General features: G+C 52.7%; 7 protein-coding genes across 7 annotated transcripts; 2 read left to right on the top strand and 5 right to left on the bottom strand.

Annotated features, from left to right (window-relative positions):
* Positions 1-937: 937 nt before the first annotated feature.
* On the top strand, positions 938-2805 carry AYO21_02221 (hypothetical protein; the record flags this gene model as incomplete). The annotated part of the gene is made up of 2 exons (XM_022652201.1): positions 938-1117; positions 1327-2805. 2 exons carry the CDS (start codon positions 938-940, stop codon positions 2803-2805), a joined length of 1659 nt encoding a protein of 552 aa, XP_022515587.1.
* Positions 2806-4633: 1828 nt separating this feature from the next.
* On the bottom strand, positions 4634-9661 carry AYO21_02220 (hypothetical protein; the record flags this gene model as incomplete). The annotated part of the gene is made up of 2 exons (XM_022652200.1): positions 4634-9024; positions 9088-9661. 2 exons carry the CDS (start codon positions 9659-9661, stop codon positions 4634-4636), a joined length of 4965 nt encoding a protein of 1654 aa, XP_022515586.1.
* Positions 9662-10255: 594 nt separating this feature from the next.
* On the top strand, positions 10256-12085 carry AYO21_02219 (hypothetical protein; the record flags this gene model as incomplete). The annotated part of the gene is made up of 1 exon (XM_022652199.1): positions 10256-12085. The coding sequence occupies one exon, from the start codon at positions 10256-10258 to the stop codon at positions 12083-12085; it is 1830 nt and encodes a 609-aa protein (XP_022515585.1).
* Positions 12086-12165: 80 nt separating this feature from the next.
* Positions 12166-13944, bottom strand: AYO21_02218 (hypothetical protein; the record flags this gene model as incomplete). Its single annotated transcript, XM_022652198.1, has 1 exon — positions 12166-13944. The coding sequence occupies one exon, from the start codon at positions 13942-13944 to the stop codon at positions 12166-12168; it is 1779 nt and encodes a 592-aa protein (XP_022515584.1).
* A 757-nt stretch (positions 13945-14701) lies between these two features.
* Positions 14702-16369, bottom strand: AYO21_02217 (hypothetical protein; the record flags this gene model as incomplete). Its single annotated transcript, XM_022652197.1, has 2 exons — positions 14702-15899; positions 15957-16369. 2 exons carry the CDS (start codon positions 16367-16369, stop codon positions 14702-14704), a joined length of 1611 nt encoding a protein of 536 aa, XP_022515583.1.
* A 537-nt stretch (positions 16370-16906) lies between these two features.
* On the bottom strand, positions 16907-18671 carry AYO21_02216 (hypothetical protein; the record flags this gene model as incomplete). Its single annotated transcript, XM_022652196.1, has 4 exons — positions 16907-17756; positions 17811-18156; positions 18240-18455; positions 18521-18671. 4 exons carry the CDS (start codon positions 18669-18671, stop codon positions 16907-16909), a joined length of 1563 nt encoding a protein of 520 aa, XP_022515582.1.
* Positions 18672-19305: 634 nt separating this feature from the next.
* Positions 19306-21322, bottom strand: AYO21_02215 (hypothetical protein; the record flags this gene model as incomplete). The annotated part of the gene is made up of 3 exons (XM_022652195.1): positions 19306-19742; positions 19787-19945; positions 20029-21322. 3 exons carry the CDS (start codon positions 21320-21322, stop codon positions 19306-19308), a joined length of 1890 nt encoding a protein of 629 aa, XP_022515581.1.
* Between the last annotated feature and the right edge of the window lie 463 nt (positions 21323-21785).

Below are 21785 nucleotides of genomic sequence, written 5' to 3'. Positions count from 1 at the left end.
GGCTTTCACCATGTCTCCTCTCGCTTTTGTTCTACTTCTTCCCAATCCTGCACTGCATAGTGCGATGGGCACGGTATGATGCATGGGTGATGACTGCGTTGCTGGTTGCAATTTGATTGAAATGCACTCTTCTTGGCTCTTGAGTATTTTGAAAGGCGATCACTCGTATGCAGCGAATCCCATCCAGGTAAGGGGTACCTGGAACCGTGGTCTGCCGCTATAGGTACCTATGTACTCAGTACAGTACTCGGTATAGGTACCTATGTAGCGTCTTACTGTAAGTACGACGTGGGGTCCAAAAGCTGACGAGGCTGAACACAACGTTCGCCAGCTGTTGCGGTCAATCATGTGAACCGTACGAGGTACGTCCCAGGTCCATATGCTCACTGGACGAGGGTAAACCTCAGACCCTCAATCCAACATACCTGCGCCACTATACGAGGTATTCCAGCCACAAGTTCCTCCAGGCGAAGCAGCATGACCCTCATTAAAAACCTTCTTGTTCGACATCGACCGAGAAAACAGTTTCCCGGAAGCGAACCTCGTGTAAGATGACCAATGCCCGCCTCCTCTGCGCGAGATGTGTACACGGTCCTCGGAAAACTTTTCAGGCGAGCAGTCTCTCACAACTACTCCGCCACTGGATTCAAGACTATCTTGGCTCGTATTACACGGCACGGCAGCGATACGACAGGGAATGTTCAGCTGCCAATGTCCAATAGCCCCGCCCCCCAGCGTTCGAGGCATGCTTGATTGCTGACAAGACACGACTATGTGTACCTTCGTGGGTATCTGCTTGGGTGGTGTTGTATATATCGCCATGGTGACCCCGAAATCTTCATAAGTCAGAGAATAAGTCAAGATAGAGCCCACGCAAAAGCCAGCAGGAACCATCCTTTCTGCCTACAGACAGACAAGCCAACACTCCAGCGACAAAATGTCACTGGAAATCCAGACTCCGTACGGCACCGCGCTGCCTCCGGCCCCAAGGCACGCCATCACAGTCCACCTCCCGCAGTGGCGATCGATCGAGCGCTTCCGGGACCGAGACCCGGAGCTGTTCAGGTCGCTCCGGAGCATGTATCCGCGGTTTGTCCTGCACAGGGATGTCTTGGAGGTATGTATGTACTTGTATGTCCTATAGGAGTGTTACACAGCTTGACCCATGCTGGGATGGGCGGACGAACTGATGCCTTTGTCGGATTGATATCCTTCTGAAACGCCTCATTCCCCACTCCCTCTCTCTCTTTCTCTTTTGACAAGCCTTGGTGTTTGCCGTTCTTTCCTTTGTGTGGGAGATGGCTAACACGACTAACAAATGGACAGCTTACCGCAAAGATCGTCGACTTCGCCGACATCGAGGCCCAAGGCTGCTTTCTATTCCCTTCGTCACAGGCAGCGCGTGATTGCAAGGAATATGCGACCTCCCCCGACAGAGGACAGGGGTCAGTTCCCCGCGACGGCATCTCCATCCGCGTCTTCAGGACGCATTGTCCGGTGTACGCGGTCGTCTTCCCCGCCGAGTTCACGGGCACCGTGCACGGTTTCTGGGTTAATGCTGGCGTGGGCATCTCGTCTCGCTTGGCGGAGGATTGTCTCGAGCATATCAGCTCGTTGAGAGAAGAAGTCAGGGACAGGGACCACGAAGAGGGTGCGAGAACAACAATGACGACAGCTAAATCTGACGGCCCTGCTCACCAACAGCTCAAGGAGAGGATAGCAGGCCTGCTCAATAGAGCCCCTGCTGACCCGCACCGCACGGCCCAAGTCTCGCCCAGCGACGTCTACTTGTTCTCGACCGGCATGGCCGCGATATACTGGGTCCACCGGTATCTGCTGAGCGCATACGCCTCCTCGCCGTCCGTGCTCTTCGGCTTCTCATTCCACTCGACCATCCACGTCCTCCAAGACTTTGGGCCCGGGGTGGAATTTTTCGGCCTCGGTTCGGAGCAGGACCTCGACGGACTTGAGAAATATCTCGCAGCTCAATCGGGCCGGGGGAGCAAGGTACAGGCCATCTGGACAGAGTTCCCCTCGAATCCACTGCTAAACACGCCGGACCTGCGCCGGCTCAGACATCTGGCCGACGAGCACGGCGCGCTTCTCGTCGTGGACGACACGGTCGGGGGCTTCTGCAACGTCGACGTCCTGGACGTCGCAGACATTGTCGTCACGTCCTTGACAAAGTCATTCAGTGGGTACGCCGACGTCATGGGCGGGAGTGCCGTGCTCAGCCCGCTGTCGTCGCGGTACGAGGAGCTTACGGCCCTGTTCGGCACGCAGCATCACGACGACCTGTACATCGGCGACGCCGAGACGCTGGAGCGCAACAGTCGAGACTACCTCGAGCGCTGTGCCGTGTTGAACCGCAACGCCGAGAAACTGGTCGAGTATCTCCAAAGCAACACGAAGAACAGCAGCAGCAGCAGTATCACCCAAGTCTTCTACCCCACCGTCAACGACACGCTCCCCAACTACACGACACACCTGCGCCAGCCGACCCCTGGGTTTCCCCACCAGGGCTACGGATGCCTCCTGAGCGTGCAACTCCGCGACCTCGACGCCGCGATCGCATTCTACGACAACCTCCACGTGCACAAGGGCCCGCATCTCGGCGCCCATCTGACGCTGGCGTTGCCGTACTCGCTCGGCGTCTATGGGAACGAGGCCGCCTGGGCGAGCAGGTACAACGTCAGGCAGGAGCAGGTGCGGATATCGGTGGGCCTCGAGGATGCGGATGACTTGGTCGACAGGGTCAAATGCGCGGTGGAGGCTGCTGACCGGCGGACGGATCCGGTGACATAGCGAGAAGCTCGAAGTGTGGAATATGGGGAGGATTGATTCCGAAGGGTATGGTCAGAGGTTCTTGTGTTTGTGAAATGGGGCCGGATCTGTGACTTGAATATACGAGGAGCACGCAGAGCCTCTGCTTGGGTTACCCTGCCTTTGGGGTGAGTAAGAGCTCGGTCCGGATCCCATCAGCGAACTGTCAATGCGAGATGCTGTTCGGGCATTTCGTCAGCGGCATCTAAGAATAAATTGTGATACTTTCTGTGCGATTCGGCAATGTCTCCCTCGCAGCGGTTCGTGGGGGCTGGAACAGCTTCAATCCATGGGCATTACATCCCTCGTCTCGAGAAGTCTTTTTCGTCTTCGTTCCGGTTCCTACCATGGTAGCAAGCTCTGGGTCCTGGTAAGTTCAAAAAATGGTCGAGTTTAGACAGTCACATCGAAACCCTTTGAACGGAACGAGAGATATATCAAAAGACCACAATTTCAGAAGTGGATATTTTTACATTGTTCGAAAAGCGCCGGATCCTCGCCCTTGACTGATATTATGTGCTTGCTCGGCCTGAGAGGAAAGCCACGTAGTTCCCGCTCGAAAAATCAACAGGTGCAACTGAGGTGCGTGGCACCTTGATCCATCTTCTTGCATCCAGCAACATACCGGCTGAGATTTTTGTTTTCCTTTTTTGGTCTTCCCCTAGCCTCCTTCATTTCTTCGTCTGGTTCATTCGGTTTTCCAGTTCCGTCACGTATGAATGGATTCGCTGCACGGCTGCTTGCAGTGCCTAAGGTCCAGGTGTCAGTATCCGGTACAAAAATCGGAGCGTCTTCAGAAGCAGAGAAGACTGCGGTGTCATTTTTTTCGGTCCACCACTTGTTTCCAAATCGACGTCGCAAGGAGTTCGGTGTAGGGTGGTATGGGTCGTGAATCACGTACGTAGATATCCTCCGTCAATAGCTCATTGGAGACCTTGTATTCCTCGAGGATGTAGTAGTAGACGGACGCGCCAGCCAGAGTCGAACCCAGCAAGAAACCGAACAATCTAGAGTCGCGCGAAATGTTAGCGGATCCGTCCCATATCCAGCCCTGAACTGCACACTTGGTATGCCGGCACCACCGGAGTTTTGTAGAAGCTCCCAGGGTCTCTTTTGTTCGTCAACGGCACGACCGGGGCAAGCTCACCCTCCTCTGAAAGCTCCCATGGGCTTTTTCACAGGTACCGCCGCACCGGCTTCTTGGAACCTTCTGCACGTCGACTGGAACGATCTCGATTGAAACTGCGGGAGAGCTCTGACTGTTCGAGACGCGAGGGAGAGGCGCGGGACAAGGACACGGGACGCCATAGCTTTCGGATTGAAAGGTTGGCACGGATTTACAACAGAGGGCGCAGGCTTGTGAGTAAGTCGCGGTGGGAAGAGGACAGCGAGCTTTGCACAGTGAAGAGAAGGTGACGTCGGGCGGGATCGCTTTGGAACGAGCAATAAACTCCGATGTACGAGGTACTCAGCGGCGAATCTTGACCTCTCCAAGATCCATTTCCGTTTCTAGACCTGAGCATCCCGCCATTTTACCAGAGTCATGACTAAGCTATTCAGAGCTGTGGCTATGCAAGGGGGGGCAACCACCATAAGCCATAAGCTATGACCTTGGATGTGCCTGACTAACACTAGCGGCTGTACGAGATAAATACTCATCGCCCAAGAGCAGCAATCCGTCATACCAATGAATGCTACAAAGTCCAATGTACGTCATTCCTTCATTTCCCGGATGTCCTTGTCCCTAATCTCCTCGCCTTCTCTATGCAAAGAACCCGACACCCTCAACCCAGCGCCGAACTGGTATCACTCAATCCACAAACAAATCCGCGAGCAGATCTTTTCTACATGCCGCAAGATCAGGCAGTTGGAGGCTGTATGTGTCCTCAAAAGCATGAATACTCAATTGCCGAAAGAACGGGCGCAGAATGGTGCTGGGATCTTCGCTTGTCCGCGTCTTGTCCGTACAAAGCCATGGAATCCGGGCTCCGGTGCTTGATGCCGCGAGAAGCTCAGTCTCGGGGCCTCCTTTGCTCACCATCAGATCTGCGATTGCAGTTGACTTGAAGTCGTGTGGAGGATATACTGCATCCACCGTGTCCGTCACGAACAACCATTCGTGTAGTTGGAACTCCTCGGGTTTCAGGAGAAGAAGGAGATCTAATAATTTGGCCCCTTGCAGTTGTGTATAGCCCGTAAATACAGCCTCGCCCTCTTTCTGCATGCTTGAGAATAGTTCTCGGAGCTCCACGTCCACTATCGGCCACAGTGAGACTAGATGCACTTGAGTGAAAGCCAACGTTATGGCCCGAAGAACGAGATAGACATCTCCGCGCGTACTTGACGAGGGAGACGAGGATGGGGTCGCTGTAAGAAGTTCCTCGAGTTTGTTGATGATGTGGCCAAGATCTGACACGAAAGCGTCGACTTCCGCAGCCAACAGGAGCAGGGCAATCCGCCGCAGATTAAGCTGAGTCTTCCTGTCTGCCTCCGTTCGCGCAGCCGTAGCACCAACGCCAAACATCAACCCCGCCGTTGTTGGAGGTGTCAGACGGGACACAAAGTCGGCCATCAGCCCTTTGTCGGAGAGCCAAAGTTGGTTCAGTACGGGAAGCCATCCCGTTTCGGCTAACCATGGGGCTGACTGGAAGAATTTATTGTCGTTGATAGCATCGTGGATATCTTTCTTCCAAACCTTGTTGTTGGGTTGGGATTTGGCCATGAGAAGTACAAGCTGCAGAATGTCCAAGTTCACCGTCTGCGGGAACTGCTTTGATCGTAGAGCAGGTCCGGTAACATAGGTGGCTACACCAGGGAGCGTACCATTCAGCCTGTCTTGGTCTCCGAGTGCATTACTAACGATGGGCAAGGCTTCACACAAGACCTCAATGGCGTTCCCAGTGTGCAACGGGTTCTTCCGCCGCATGGCCCCCATTCCTTTTGAATCTTGTATATCCGGCAGTGGCTGAGCAGTCGAGTCCAGTCCAGCAGGCCGTATCGTAAATATGGCTGTGAGGAGTCTCGCACACAGATCGCTCAGTTCGCGACGCATTTTCACAACTTCCCCAAAATTGGTGTTTTCCATTTTCTGGCAAAGAACAGCCACAAATTCCAGAAGCTTGAGCAGGATTTGTCGGTGTGGCATAGGATTGGCAAGAACTTCCCGCAGGAAGGCAGTGCAATCAGTCCAGATCTCTTCAAGCAGGTCATCTTCCAACACGCTCGTGTAAGCTATCAAGAACGCCATCAGCTCGGCTGCACTCACGTCCACTGACAAGCTGGATTTCTGAGACTGGTCCAGGGCTGATGGGTTCGTTCGGTTGTAGATTGCATTGAACGTGGCTGGCATCATGAATTTTGGTCGGGCTCCGTCCAGACTTTGCATCAGATTGAGAGTGATGTCTTGCTGAGCATCTCGACGAGCCGCCTCGGTCCACATTCCCATCAGTGTCTCCAGACATTCCTGTGGTTCAGCGTCGGCAAGATTCTCGAGGATCCTTCGGGTTCTAGTCCGCAGTCGGGTGGAAATATACGCAAAGGATTTGTTGTCGGGGCTGGAAGTGGATGGCCTTTTGAGCATTCTCCAGGCCCATATCTCACCGCATAATTTGATCGTGTCTTGCATACAGAGAATCACGGTCAACCGATGATTCGCAATGGATCGCGACTGAGACTTTTCTGAACTGTTCGGATTGGCCTCGACCCCCGAAGCCTGGTCGACTAGGTGCGTATGCGCTCTTGCTAATATATACTCAAGCCCAGCGAGCAAGTTGTTGACCGATCTTTCTGGCTGCTTCGCCAACTTGGTGGGTGGGTCTCCATTGGCCTGGGTGGTGGTCCGCGTCTTTTCGTATAAATGTTGCATCAGCGTAAAATAGTTTTTGATACGTTCACAGAAACATGCTGTCAGCTTGAGCATGTTCGCAAACAGATTCTGGGTCGAGTACAAGGGAATTGTGTTGCACAGAAGAGTGATCCATTTGTCAATCGTTGAATCAATAGCTTGTGATGAGATGCCAGAAATCAAGATCGATATGAGTTCGCTGGGCGGATTGCCAAAGTTCGGTTTTGCGAATATGATCCGCAACAGTTCCAGGATTTCTTCCTGGGAAGGGCTATCCTGGGGTACATCGGATAGTTGTTTCAATAGCAAACTTAGTAGATCATGGTGTTGTTGAACGTCTGTTTCTTCAATGATCAATCTCAAAATTGACAATGTCGTCGCAAATATTTCTTCTCCTTTCTGTCCGTCGGCGATGTGCTCAATGCACAAGTCGAGCACCACTTCCGAAAACCCCTCCCGTCCGAAGAGTTCGTTGCGTTGCACATTGGACTGCCGCGCGAGGGTCAAAACCTTTCGAAGCCTGTGCAAGCCGAGCAATGACAGTTGATCATTCACCGGATTAGTAGACTCGGCATAGATAATTTTGAAAACAGGTCGAATGGAGGGTAGATTGTTCACCCAGTTCCGTCGTCTGTCGTCTGGCACTGAGGGGTCGAGCTCATCAATTATGCTCAAGATTGGCTGCCGCAGCAGAGCCCAAGGCACTTCGTCCTCGTTACCGCCATGCTTAGAAGTAAACAGCTCGACGTTGACCTCTCCAAAGCGAGTATGCGTCCACAGAGTCGAGAACCGGGCCAGTTGATCTTCGAGACACGATCGCTCCTTGTCTTGTCTGCACATTAAATCCGCTATCTTACTGTCGACGAGAAGGAGTTGTTGTGATATCATGCGCAGGTTCCAAATCTGTTCCACAGCTTCAACGTGAAACTGTGGAGTAGAGGGTAACAGAACTTCCCAAAGCTGCGTGATCAGCTCTGGTACCAGTCGGAGAAGGTAGTGTTCTGTGAGGAGGGTCCTGCCAGTGTCGAATGCATGTAAACTATCCACGATCCTCGCAATTGTTCGAACAGTCTCGTAACTAGCATTGACGTCTGCTGCCGTAATCTTCAGTAGATCATATAGTCGATCTCCAAGTGCTATTTCACATAGTGGCTGGAAGTTACTGGTTCTAGCTATGGCCGTGACGAGACTGTTGGTGAGAGATCCGAGTGCTGTCTTGCTGGATGGGTCCTTAACGCAATCCAGAATGATGAGGGCAACGTTTCTCAGCAGAATCTGACTGGCGGCAGGTGGAGGGATCAAGTCGAAAATGGCCCTTTTCACGTACGACGAGTCTCTGTAAAGTGTCTTCAACTTCGGCAGCCAACCATCCTGCGGCACTTGACCAAAGGCTTCGGAAGAAATGCCTCCCTGATGAGACGGCAATAAGCCAAGGAGAGCCTCCATAAGTCTTGCTAGTCTGTCCTGATACGAATGATCTCGACCATTCAATTCGTGGCGTTCAGGTTTCATGCTTTCAAGAAGCATTTCTGAAATTGCCAAGCACAGCATGGGTAAATGGATGGTTGTCATTTCCTCCTCTTGCAGATTGAAGTTCGAGAAGATAAAATCAATAAGATCCAAATCCCCCTGTACAAGCAGATCAAATAGTTGATTGGTGATTAGTTGTGGCTCTATTGCGTCAAAGAAAACATTGGCACTTCGAAACACCTCATCAAATGACGACTGTGAAGGAGCGGCCGTTTGATACTTTTGTAGATCCTGCATTGCTGGAACGAATAACTCTTCGACAGGCAGTTTTCCAATGATCCAGCGGTCCATCAGCGAAAGCATGATGCGGAACGGGCGAGCTCGATCCGCAGGAGAGTCTGACTCTCTGTCAAGCAGTTTCCGAAGGCTTCGGATTACGGGCTTGAGACCATATGTGGCAAAGTAATCATGCCTCGTGTGCACCTTGTCCTGGATTGTGGCAGTCGTACGTGTTGGCGCCTCGACACCTGAGCCAGGCACTATGTCTGTTGACCCTTCTCGCTTGTCTTCTCTGCCAATGAACCAGGTCCACAAGCGACGGTTAAGACTCATATCCCTTCTGAGGACGACCGACATCGCGGACATGACCAGGATGTCCAAGTCTGATGGTATAACGAGTTTTTGGAGGATCGGAGCGTTGAGAGGCAGATGAGACACCAAGAGATCGAGAAAACCGCGTTGAACCAGGGGTTGTTCGTCTTGAAGTCCGGTAGCAAAACATCGAACAAGCAAACCAGGCTCAGGAGTTGTCACAGCTTTAATGGCCTCTTGCGTCGATTCGGTCGCTTCATCTTTTTGAGTGACGTTGCCAGGAGCCTGGCTTGTCCCTGGACCCAGTCTAGGGAGCTGCCGTATCAGGTAGACTAATGCACCTGGACGCTTGGACGTACTTGTAATGGAAGCCAGAAACAGACTCTGCCAGAAGAACTCCTCGTTACCGTCATCTGCAAAAATCTGTCGTAAACGGTTGACCGTGCTCAGAGTTCGGTCAAAATCTTCGCTGTTCTCCTCTTCAATTCCTGGGAGGAGGGACAAGATGATCGCTCTTAGAGCAGGCCTCAGTGCATGGCTGGACAGTCGCAGGAGGTGGTCATCGTAGAGGGAGAGGAATAGAGGCCTTGTCGTCAATGTGGCAAATGTGAGGGTATGGGACATCCCAGGAAACCATATGGGCAGATCTCGAGACAGGCCATCCTTCCCAAGCAGCGAGAAGATCAGGTTGTAGACCTCCAGGGCTTTCTGATGCACACCTGATGGCAGAGATGGCTTCAAGCATAGTGCCAGATACTTGGCCAGAGTCGACTTGAATGGCACTTCTGCGTCAGGAGGGGATGCTTGTAAAGCCTTCGCCAAACGACTGAGGAAGGCAATATAGTCAGCCCATTCATTTGTTGCGTCCCACAAGCCCAGGGCTCTCTCGACACCCGCATGATAGCGGCGAACCGCTTTGGCGTCAGTGGTCATTACGAACTTGTCGGCAGTACAGTGCTAGCACTGCCAGTTTCAGTCACCGGCAGGTCAAGTTGTGGGCCATCGAGGCTCTGGTTAAAGGGGATCAGGGTGAACGTCTGACAACTTGAGGACGCGGTGTTGTCGGCGGGTGCTCAAAGCTATTATCATCTGTCTAGAATGCTGAGCAGAGTTCGCGGTGGAAAGTAGAGAACCATCGAGTCAGATTTACAATATCGGCTTGATATGGCAGATATACGGGGGTTGGACGTGGAGAAAGACACGGTGGTTCTGACCAGAAGCCGACGAGGGCGACGCGAGGAGGCACCCGCCAAGCCCTGCGCGCACGTCCATCATCCATCGTCGTCCAACTTATCATCGACTTTCCTGACACACTCTCTCTATCATTTCTTGTTGATATACAGTTCGTCGTCAATTGACTGTTCGAAGGGATGCCCCGGTTCTTTTGCCGCGATCATGAACGTCATGAGCAATAACCAAAACGCGGGAAAGAGCGCCTACGATGGAGGCTAGCCCCAGAATCGAACAGCCGATAACTCGACAACTAACGACTTGACCAATACAGCATCCTCTGAGCTAGCCTCCAGGATGGATGGCACGGAAAATGCCACTCCCGAGACAACGAGGAGTCGGCAGGCTTCGACCGCCTCAGAAGGAGAACGACCTCCTCTTCCTCCACGACCGAGCGAATTGAGCCTCATGCAAGCCATGCCCTCTACAGGACACTCTTCCCGCCCGCCTACTCGAGGTCTCGTAGCAGGGGCAACAACGGCGGTGTCCATGACCGATGTAAACGCTTACAACAGACCTGACGGCTCCAAAGAACTGCGCGTCAGTTCTTCTCGCACACCCTCCAGCCACTCTATTCGCCCCTCGCCCAGTAACCGAACCAGTGATGTCGGGGAGGACAACTCCAGCATCAGAAGCTATGCACCAATTGGCCGGTATATTCAAGATGCGGAAAGCATATTCGAGGGAGATGTGCAAGAGGAACAAAATCTTTCGGCATCAGTAAGCAGTTCTCGAGGATTGTTCGAGACAGAGTCGGAGAGCCTGTATGACGAAGGGGACGTTGATTTCGACAAGGAGTTCGAAGAGGTGGACGAGAAGGTTGTTGGTGAAGAGGAGGCTCAAAAGCACTGGATGTCGAAGCGCAAGCATTTCATCATCTTGTCTGCGGCCGGTAAGCCCATTTATACTAGGCATGGATCGGACGCAGTCATCTCGAGTTACGTGGGTATCATTCAGGCTATCATCTCCTCCTACTCAGATGCAGGTGACCAGCTGGGAAGTTTCCAAGCAGGTGGAGTATCGTTTGTCGTGCTTTCACAGACAAATTTGTTCCTAGTAGGAATAACAAGTCTTCCGGAAAGTGAGGCACAGGTCCGAGTTCAGCTTGAAGCCCTCTATATGCAGATCTTATCGACTCTGACATTACCAACTCTGACGCATATCTTTTCGGTTCGTCCGTCGACCGACCTCAGACGGCCATTGCAAGGCACTGAAGTACTGCTGTCCTCGCTAGCAGACAGCTTTACGCGGGGTTCGCCGTCCGCACTCCTGTCTGCTCTGGAATGTTTAAAGATCAGAAAGTCGCACCGTAACATCATCAACAGCACAATGATCAAAGCCCGGGTGGACGACTTACTCTATGGGCTTGTGGTCGCTGGAGGGAGACTGGTCAGCGTCATCCGACCGAAGAAACACTCTCTGCACCCAAGTGATCTGCAACTGATTTTCAACATGATTTTCGAAGCCGAGGGTGTCAAGGCCGGTGGTGGAGATTCTTGGATTCCAGTCTGTCTCCCTGGCTTCAACAACACTGGCTATCTATACATGTACGTTAGTTTTCTTGACATGGGTGGCGAGCAGGTCCGGGAAATGGACCAGAACGAACGCATCGCGAAAGAGGACTCGGTGGCTATCATCCTCCTGAGCGCCAACCGAGAGAGCTTCGAGGATTTGCACAGTATGAAGAATTACCTTGTCCATGAGTTTCACCGGAACAAGAGCATGCACATCATCCAGACAGCTGTACAGGCCGGCCGACCTGCACCCACAGATATCGTTGCCGGCACCGTCCTGAGGCATTTCCTCTACAAATCCAAAGGCAACGTGCAATTTTTCATGCCGTCGTTCTCGCCGGGCTTTGAGACACTGAAACAGCGACGACGGTTGATGTCGTTGTACCACAATCTTCACGCCAGCGTGCATGCCAAACATGCAGCTGTCAAGGTCCACCATAGTGTGGGCGTGTCGGCGACGGCGCTGGCTTGGGTCACACCGATGTTTGAACTGTATTGTGTCGCAGGTCCAACAGCCTCGAGGAGTGCGTTGGCCCAGAGCGCGACTAAGGTGGTGCAATGGATTCAGAGGGAGGAAGAGCGGATATTTATCATTGGTGGTGCGGTGTTTTGATCGTTTATGTACCGAATGGGTGAGAAGAAGACCAGCTTGCATCTGGCAGTAAGCGATGCGTCTGCCACTCACTCCTCCTATTACCACTGTCCGCCAGCCACTTGATCCAAGACCTGCTCAATCACCTTGCCATCTCTCTCCAGATCGACCTTCCAATTACTGATGGCAATTCTCGCTGCAGGCTTCCCATCCCACACCGTACCCGTCATGTAGATCTTGCCCGTGTCGTTGACCCTCCTTACAAAGTCTCTCATCCGTTCCTCATCCTTGAGTCTGAACAAGACCACAATAAACGTCTTTGCCAGAGTTTCTTGTTCGCCGTCCTCCCGGCCACCTGCACGTGCTGGTAGCGGTAGCAGGTCGAACCTCTCGTCTCGGAGGAGCCAGCTGCTCACCCGCCGCGCCAGGCGGATCTGCCGCTTCAGCATGTCCAGGTAGCCTGGCCGCCCGTAGGCCACGAGCGTCGCGTAGACGGGCAGTGCGCGGAATCTGCGCGAGTTCTCGATGCCGATGTTCAGCGGGCTTTGGATCGCGGAAGGATCGTAGTCACAGACGTCTCCGCTTGCAACTGCGTTTGTGTCCGCATCTGTGTTGCTCGTCATCGACGACGTGAGATAGGCGGCGTTGCCGTTGCGGAAGACGTCTTCACTGGGGCCCTTGTGGCGGGTGAAGAAGACGCCGCAGTCGTAGGGGACGTTGAGCAGCTTGTGGCAGTCGCCGGTGATGGAGTCGGCGAGCTCCAGGCCGTCGACGCCGCGGATCATCTCCTCGAACTCAGCCCGGTCGTGGTCATCCGGGGAAAAGACGCGGCCAAACAGCCCGAAGGCGCCGTCGACGTGGATCCAGATCCCAAACTCGTCGCACATCCGGCGCAGACGGAGCATCTGCGCCCGTGAGTCGGTGGCGAAGCGGCCGGTGTTGACCTCCCCGGCGGAGATGGCGAGGATGTTGACCACGTCCGGTTTCGCGGCCTCTTCGGCCAGGCGGGCCAAGTCGATCTGTAGCCCATCGCCCTGCGAGGTAGAGGTGGAGATGGAAATGACATTCTTCCTCCCGATGCCTACGATGCTGGCCGCTTTGGCGATGCTGGAGTGAGGCAGCGTGCTGAGAACCTGGATCTTGCGCAGGCCGGCCTGGGCCATGAGCTCTGCGACGCCGTGCTCGCCGCAGCTTCCGGCATCTCCGTCGTCCTCTTCCGCCGAGATGCCCGTTCTGCGCTGCAGGGCCTTTCGGAGCACAAACTCCCTCCCCAGCGCCAGGCCGAGGACATTGCTCGCCGTCGCGCCGGTGGTGAAGGTCCCTCCTCCTCCTCCGCCGCCGCCGCCACGTCGTCCGATCCCCCACTCTGCCTCGGGCAGGCGGAACAGCTGCACGAGGAGATTCAAGGTGGTGACTTCGAGCGTGGTCGCTATGGTCTCGCGCGGGAGGTGCACCTGGACATTCTGGTCGTAGACGGATGCGAGCAGGTCGCCGAGCAGGGCCGCAGGGGTGGCGCCGCCGGTGACGAAGCCGTAGTAGTTTGGCGAGAGGGACGAGAGATTGAGATGCGGGAGGACACTGGTCGCCAGGTGCGAGGATAGTCTGTCGAGGAGGGGTGTATCATTGTCGTTGCCGTAGTCGTCGACCCGTCCTCCCTGCCGACCGCTCCCGCTCGGCGGCTGAGAAGAGGAATGAGGGAGACTCTGATCGAGTCTAGTAAGCGGCAACACGCTCGGAATATCTCGAGGCAGAACCGGGAACTTGTCGTTCGTCGTCTCTTCCGATGGGGGCACCAAGTATTGCGAGACGGCCAGGTCCGGTGAAGACAAGATGTTCTGCAACGACCTCAAGACCTGCGCGAGGCCTGTTTCTGGATCCATGGCTTTCTCCCTCGGGTGTGTGCGCAGTTGGAGGTTTCGGATATGCAGTGAGTGGTCTCTGCAACTGTCACACTATCTGTCACATGTGCTGCGATCCGATATACATACACCCTGGATTCTGGTCAAATCGCCAGTGCTCGCTCGCCCGCTTGATGGATCCCAGACGCCTTGAGTTGATGGATCGAAAATTTCAAGGTTGTGTTATGAAGTTTTTACCTAGTCCCGAAGCCCTGGTACCTATCTATGTACAAGTATGCATGTAATACTTAAGTGTAATAAAGTGTAAAATGTAACCTCGTCTCGGTAGGTCTCCACATGCTCTTTATATGGCCCAAGTCATCGCAGAGGCACGAGAGGCCATTCTAGAAAGAAACAAAAGGGCTACAGAAAGACAAGTATGAGGTATGAAGCCGGTATGTCACGGCCCTCGAGAACAGACTATGCACGATGCACCACAGACGATGATCACGAGAGAAAGGAAAACGAAAACAAGCACATAAAAACAGTCAAATGAATGCGTGTTTGCTTCGGAATGCTTTGGTTTTTTCATTCCCAACCCTTTTGGCATCAAGGCCATCTCTGATCCGTCATTATCAGAAGCCCAGTCAACAGGGCACAGGTGCCGGGTTGTATGCTGTGAGTTCATAATGTACAAATACATTTGGCCGATGACGGAGCATCAGCTTGCCTTCCCAACCATCTTTCAATCCATTCCAATATTCTTCCTTCAACTGTCGTGGCTGTTGACCTCGCCTCGTCAAGTAATCACTTCCTCCCGTATCTGCGTCTCCGTACCCGTCTCTGGCTTGATTAATTCCTCCTCCCCAGCTTGATCATCCACAAACTTCCTGTCACTGACATGTGACTTGGTCCCGTCTTGTTCGGTCTGCTTGTCCGGTGTCCATGTATAATCGGCAAAATTGGTCGTCTTCTGTTGTCCCGGTTCATGCTTGTATGGACATCTCAGGTTCGTACAAGGATTGAACCGGCAGGGAACCTGCAGATGTGTAAAGGGGCAATTGGGAGTCTTGCACTGGGCCCCAAACTTGCACAGCGGCATTGTCGGGTGCTTGAATGGACAATTGGGCTTGGTGCAATTGGGGAAGAACTTGCAGAGCTCCTGTGACTGGAATGCCCTAACTTGCGCTGGCGAAGGATGTTTCATGACACACTTGGAGTTCTTGCAGGCTGGGCCAAACGTGCACGTCTCCGACATGTCAACAACGATTCCTTCGGGCGCAGCCGGAGATTGGTGAACATAAGGGCAGTCCTTGTTGGTGCAACGAAGATTGAAGTGGCACATAGTGCTGGACGGGTCTTGCGGTTTTCGTTCGCCCTCACTGGTCGTTTGCGCCTCCGTCGTAGATGCTTCAGCCCCCTGCGTCTGACCATCACCTTCCATAGCCGTGTCTTGGTCGCTTGCTTTCGCAGGAGATTTGACATGACCATTCTGGCTGTTGCCTCCCCGACCCCGACCTCGACCACTGCCCCGGCCACGCCCTGGCTCGACTCTATCGAACAGTGACCGACCTTGGTGGTTTGGTTGGTTGGCGCCTTGGGAGAATGCAGGGTTCGCCGCTCCCGGCATCATTCCAGTAAACTGTGCCAGCATGCGCGTCTGTTGTTCCATCATAGCCATAAATTCCATCTGTTGCTGCGGCGTCATCTGCATCATGCCTTGACCTTGCTGTGGGCCGTTCATCATCATTGGATTTTGCATGCCCTGACCAGCACCAGTCATTCCCATATTCAATGCCTTTTGCATTCCCGGGCGTACGTCTCGGTTTTGTATACTGCGCGGTCCCTTCGGCGCGCCGCGCACGTTGCCGTGAGTATTTATACGGTCGTTGCCACGGACTCGGTGTAAAGCTGAATCGCCGGATTTGTTGATCGCACCGCCTCGCCCACCTCTACCAGCGGGTCGGCCACCGTGTAAACCTTTAGGGCCTCGAGGTCTGTAGAACATTGTTAGCAAGTGATTTGTGGATGGCCTGGAATGGGGCGCGACATACGCATTTTCAGGTGCATTGTCAACCATGTCCATATCATAGGCGGCAGGTATCGAAGAGTTTCCATTTTCTGTCGCGCCCGACGGCACTGAACTAGGCGCTTCGCCCTGTAGTGGTTGTTCTGATGATTGTGATGTTGTACCCGGACCAGGAGCAGCTGCGCCGCCGCCGGACAAAAGGTTGACTTGGTCGAATAGCCACTGCGCGAACTCGGTGGTTCCTTTGGCATCCTGCAACAGCTCGCCAGCAAGCTCTGATGCGATTTGATTCTGCGTCTTTCCGTTTGCGAGCATGAGGACGATATATTCGGCTAATGAAGTGTCGTCATCTTGTGTCCAGCCTTCTTCCACAATCTTGGAGTGCACAGCGCTACTCAGCGCTTCGGCCAGCGGCGTCTCGAGGGCAATAGTTGACATTGTGAGAGAGAGGATGAGAGAATTGGGTGTACGGGGTCTGGAGAAAAGATATTCGCCTCCCTAGGAGGGTCGAAATGGATTGATCGCGGTTTTATGGTTGTTGCGACACAATGACAGAACGGTCCTTTGTTGCACCTTTTTGAATGTTTGTTGAAGATAGTGAGCCTATATGAGCGAGCCTCCCGTCGAACAAGGTAGAGTGACAAACGCGCGTGGGGTTCTACGATGAAACCGAGTGGATAGGGAATGTGCAGTATGTGATGGTAGAACAACGAGAAGGCGACGCAGTATTTTGATCAACTCGCACGTGATACAGTTTTCAGCCTTAGAGCGGCCAGATATTTTCGATGTTTTTTATTGATTTATCAGCGCCGGAGATTTCTCCTCCTCCTCATCGTGTCTCGCTGCTTTTTCAATGCATATTCGTCAATTTCCCCAAGTTCCATCCACCAACACCGAATGATCCAGTCATTATCTCATGTTTTAGTGCCGGCTTCGTCACGACATGGACTGGCCCCCGTCCAAAGGGCCAATGATTCAAGCCTTCTCTCTCTTCTTTTCACTCTTGAGAAATCCCACTTTCACGCCCTCTGCTGGCGTCAGGATAATCTCTACATGCATGGTCCGTTTGCTCCCATAATCAATGATCTGGTCGAATTCCTGCAGGATCCTGACGATCGTGTATCCCATCTCTACCATGGCGAATTGCTGTCCGATACATATTCTGGGTCCGCCGTTGAATGGGATGAAGTTCCACGCTTTGGGGGTCCAGGTCGCCCAGCGCTCTGGCCACCATTCCAGCGGGTCGTAGGGGAACGACGGCGAAATTGGCGGATATAAGTCCCTTCTTCGCTGCATCGACAAAGTGCTGTATCCCACCACTGTTCCCTTTGGACAACCCACCGGTGCATTGCCGTCTTTCCCTCCACCTCGAGGCAATGTAGTATCTGAGAGTGCCGAACGGACATTAAAAGGTACTATCGGATAGAGCCGCAGGGTTTCGTTGATGGTGTACGTCAAATACTTCATGTCTTTGATCTCTTGATAGGTTGGCGGTCGACCATCGTTTCCCAAGACTTCCTTGATCTCTGCACGAAGTCTCTCGACTGCGCGAGGATTCTTGGCCAATTCCAGGAAAAGCCAGGACAGTGTTCCGGCCGTGGTGTCGCGGCCGGCCAACAGCAATGCCGCGAGCTGATCGCGCATAACCTTTCGATCTCTGGTATATCGGGCCAGTGCGTGGATAAAGGTGTCTGAGCGAGATAACTTGGTCTCCAACTCTTCCGGAGTCAATGAAAGTGCCTCATCAATGAACGGCTCAATGAAACGCTCCATGGTCTTCAGTCCATCATAGAAGGATTTCTTGCTGCGGAAGTGCTTCAAGGGCCTGCGCAAATTATAAGCTGAGCGAACAAAGACGAGTGATGGTCAGATTTCTTACCCCAAGCGGCCCTCTAGGGATTGGACGCGTTGAACTTCGTCAAAGGCAGCAGCGAAAGCAGACTGTTCTTTATCCAAGCTGCCAACGGTGTGTCCGAATAGAAAGTGGGTGGACGCATCAAGGCTGAATCGGAAGAACAGTTTGTTCAACATGACCGCACTCCCGTCTCCCGTACCCATCAACGCTATGAGTTTGCGGACATGAGTCTCAATCAATGGCAGGTCAGCGACCTTCTCCCGGATAAACATTGGACGAATAAGTTGTCGCGAGTTGTGCCATTGCTGCCCGTCAGTGGTGAAAATGCTATCGCCTAGGAAGTCCTGCCACTCCTCATGGAATTGTTCGCCTGTCGTGTTTTGCGCCAGGCCGTTAGCAATCAGTAACCCATCGAGGTCCTCTTCGTCACGACCAAACCTAATCACGACTTACCTTTACCAAACTCCTGGAATTGCGTCGTCAAGATGGCCTTGGTGTTTTCTGGGTCTGCGGTAAAGATGACGCGAACATCCTCCAGCAGATGAAGCTCGGCCGTGTACGAGGCCGTTCCTTTACTGTCAGTGCCGGTGTGTTCGTAGATCCAGTCCCAGAATTCCAGTGTTTCGTTTCTGAGGATCGCCAGTGTCGAATGAACAGGAAAATCCAGGCCTGTAGAGCGGGGGGTGGCATTAGTATGATTTGATGTCCTGGGTATGATAACAGAGCAGCCTGACCAAAGATGAACCGAGTTGTGACCCGCGGCGCTTCACTGCCAAGGGCGGCGACCTTCTTCCATTTTCTGTATCTCTTGATGTACACCGAGGCGACGTACGCTAGGAGTGCCGCGAGCGTGAAATATTGCCATGGACGGAGTTGGAACATCATGGTTGCAAAAGATGCTTTGCGAGAGCCCAGTTTTGTACTTCGTACGTTGTACAGAACTGATCAATGCGCAAAACACGAACCAATGTCAATTCAGAGAAGAGGCAACAAAAGTCCAGATGTTTCAGGGTGTCGGGGATTTATCCTAGCCCAAAGTTGATTACTTGTGAGGGATGGAGCCAGAGTCTGGGGTCAAAGTTTCTTATTTCCCAAAAGAGCGTCTTATGGGGGAACAGGCAACCATCCCGAACCACCCACCAACATTGCATTACCAACTACAAACCTGTAGATCATGCCACCAGACTAAGTGAATCAGGCATCACCATTTCCCTCTTCATTCTGCCTGATATTCTAGAGCTGCTCGAACGAAGAGTAAATAGAGTGATAGGTCCATTCCAAGATTTCGCCAACAGCGAGCAAGTTTCAGAATGGTCTCGTATTCCGTTTAGAATCTTACGAAGTACGTCTTCCGATTTAGACTGTTCGTATGGGCCAATGACGGGCATCCCATCTCGCAAGGAAATCCCCTTTCCAGTTGTTAGGTCAGCCTTGGTGTTTCTTTGACGATTGATCCCAGACCACCAGATACTCATCTTCATTCAAACACTCGATCACCATTCCTTATCGCAGTCAATCGCTATAGGTTGCATCCACCTTCCATTAAACACCATGTCATGGTGACTGGAGACATGCGGAGCCCCAGATCTATGACCCCTCGTTCCCTCCACTCTCCCAGTCTCTTGGTGGCGTCCTCAAGCATGGATTCTTCTCTCACCCCGGCCCACAGTACTTCTGCGGCTGCGGCAACTCGGGGCCACAACTTTGAATCAAGGTCGCTCGAGTCAGTCTGCTCAGACCACATCAAGACTTCCCCTCCTTCAATGCCCTCCTGGAGGTGGGTGCTAATGTTCCCCAGTGGATTGTAGGTATACATCTGCCGCCAGTTGTGGTAGGGATTGCAATAGTCAAGGTATGGCTTTTTCAGTCTGCTAGGGTATCCGCCAGATGTGTTGTAAGGGACTCCAGGCGGCGACTTGCCAGAGGGATAAGGATCGAGGAAGACGCCAAAGCCACCTATATGGTCAGTAGCGTCTGGTATCCGAGCGGGTTGCACTTACAGTCAAGATACCAATAATGGTAGTCTCCAAATATTGCTCGATGGCCTCGTTTCAACACTTCTTCAATCCGCTCGCTATTCCGCCAGACTTGAACCAAGGTTTGCCTCGACGGAGCATTATCCAAGACAGAAGGTAGTGTTAGATTCCAGTCAAGAAGCACTAGTGTGTGGTTAGCATCAAACAAAGGACCAGAGCTGTTCAAAGATGTCACTACACCCAAACACCCTCCAGGGGAATCTTACTCTCTTCCCAAACAATTGGCTGAAGTCCGTGGCGAATGCATGCGTCGATGACATTGTCAATGAATCTCTGTAGCAACGGCTGTAACACTTTCGGGTCGTCACTCTTCACCGTGTCGTCAAGGAGATACGCCGCCAGATTCAACTCATCGCCACCGACGTGATACAAAGAGGTATAAGGTCGTGTTCGCGGCAAAAGGTCGTCAAGGACAGTGGTCACAAATTCGTGAACAGCCGAAGAATTGAGCTTAAGCTGGCCACTCAAAGGCTCTGCAGCAAATGTTGACCAATCCAGTTCATTGAATGCTGCAATCAAGTCTGGAAATGCATATGCTACAGAGGCTGTGTGCCCGGGCATATCAATTTCGATGAAGACCGAAACACCTTTCGTAGCACCATACGTCTGAATCTCACGAAAGACGTCAGCAGCCCAAACATGATGAGGCTGATACGCTCCTTTTCGGGCCAGGTCTGGGAAAGGAAGTATTTCGAGAGGCCAGCTTTGCGAATCAGTCGCATGGATGTGCAGTCTGTTCAACTTAGCCATTGCCATAGCATCAATTGTGCGTATCAGGTCCTTTGAATCAAAAGGATTTCGGGCTATGTCGATACTCAACCCACGGTGGCGCCATCTAGCTCTATCCACTATGCTCAATGGTGCAAATGGTGTGTAGGACCCCGATTCTGTCGAGAGGGCAAAAAACAGCTGCTCAAGGGTTTGCAGGGCTCTAATCGTCCCTATACTGCAGTTGGACTTGATGGAAGCAATGCCGTGTTCGTCAATTTCAATCGCATAAGATTCATCATTCCCAAAATAGCTTTGCGGAACGAGTGGTTCTGCTTTTGGACAAGCACTTTGCTGGATATCCAATGTGGAAATGTAATGACGAGGAGCTTGTGAATCTGGTTCGAAAGCGGAATGTCGCTTGTAAAGCTTCCAGGGGACAAACTTGGACCTCTGAATCGATCGAATCGTTTCGCGTACGCTATTCTGCACAATTGACCTCTCAGAGAACACAGGCTGGCCGCTGTTGTTTCTGTGCACAAAGGGGAATTGGAGCTTATCCATTAGACCCTGTGTGAACTCGAACGCGCCGTTGAGCACACTGGCTAAAGGGCCAGCCTGTAAGCCAGAAGGGCCATAGAGTTCAAAAGTTTGCTCTTCACAGCGAAGAGTTGCATGAATGGCTGAATCAAGCCATAATACTCGATTACCAGTCTGGATCTCAGCAGGTTGCGGCCAAACAGCAAGGCAGGTCGTGACGAGTGCCAGGGTGAACAAGGGGTGCGGCTGCATTGCAAACAGCTGATACCAATGCAATCATTGGGGTCACTTTTGGGCAATTCTCTGGAGAATGGGAGGGACTGCGGAAGTGATTGATGTGAGAGAGACACAGGGCAAGACGTGGGAGGGAAGAGTGAGGCGGATATATGTTTTTCCAATCCAGAGAGTCCGGTGCCGGGAACATTAATTCTCCGTTCCGAGACAAGTAACAAGGAACCAACTCGAACATCGGAACTTACAAGGGCCTCGAGACGCCTGGGGGATTCCTCTAGTGGATGCTGTGGGTGCGCCAGGTGCCTTTCTCCACAACCCGTAATATAACCAGACACCAAGCGTCCTTTTTCCGCATGGGAACCCTCCCTCGCCTTGTGTTGATCTACCAAACGACACTTCACTTCTTCTCTACTATTCTTACCGCATCCTTGATATAGTGACAGAGGTTGCTATTCACTTTGCCTTAACTTTATACTTTGAG

Source organism: Fonsecaea monophora, assembly GCF_001642475.1.
Source record: "Fonsecaea monophora strain CBS 269.37 chromosome Unknown Scaff9, whole genome shotgun sequence".
Taxonomy (NCBI): Eukaryota; Fungi; Ascomycota; class Eurotiomycetes; order Chaetothyriales; family Herpotrichiellaceae; genus Fonsecaea; species Fonsecaea monophora.
Note: the sequence above shows the minus strand (reverse complement) of the source record. Positions and strands in the feature narration are given on the sequence as shown.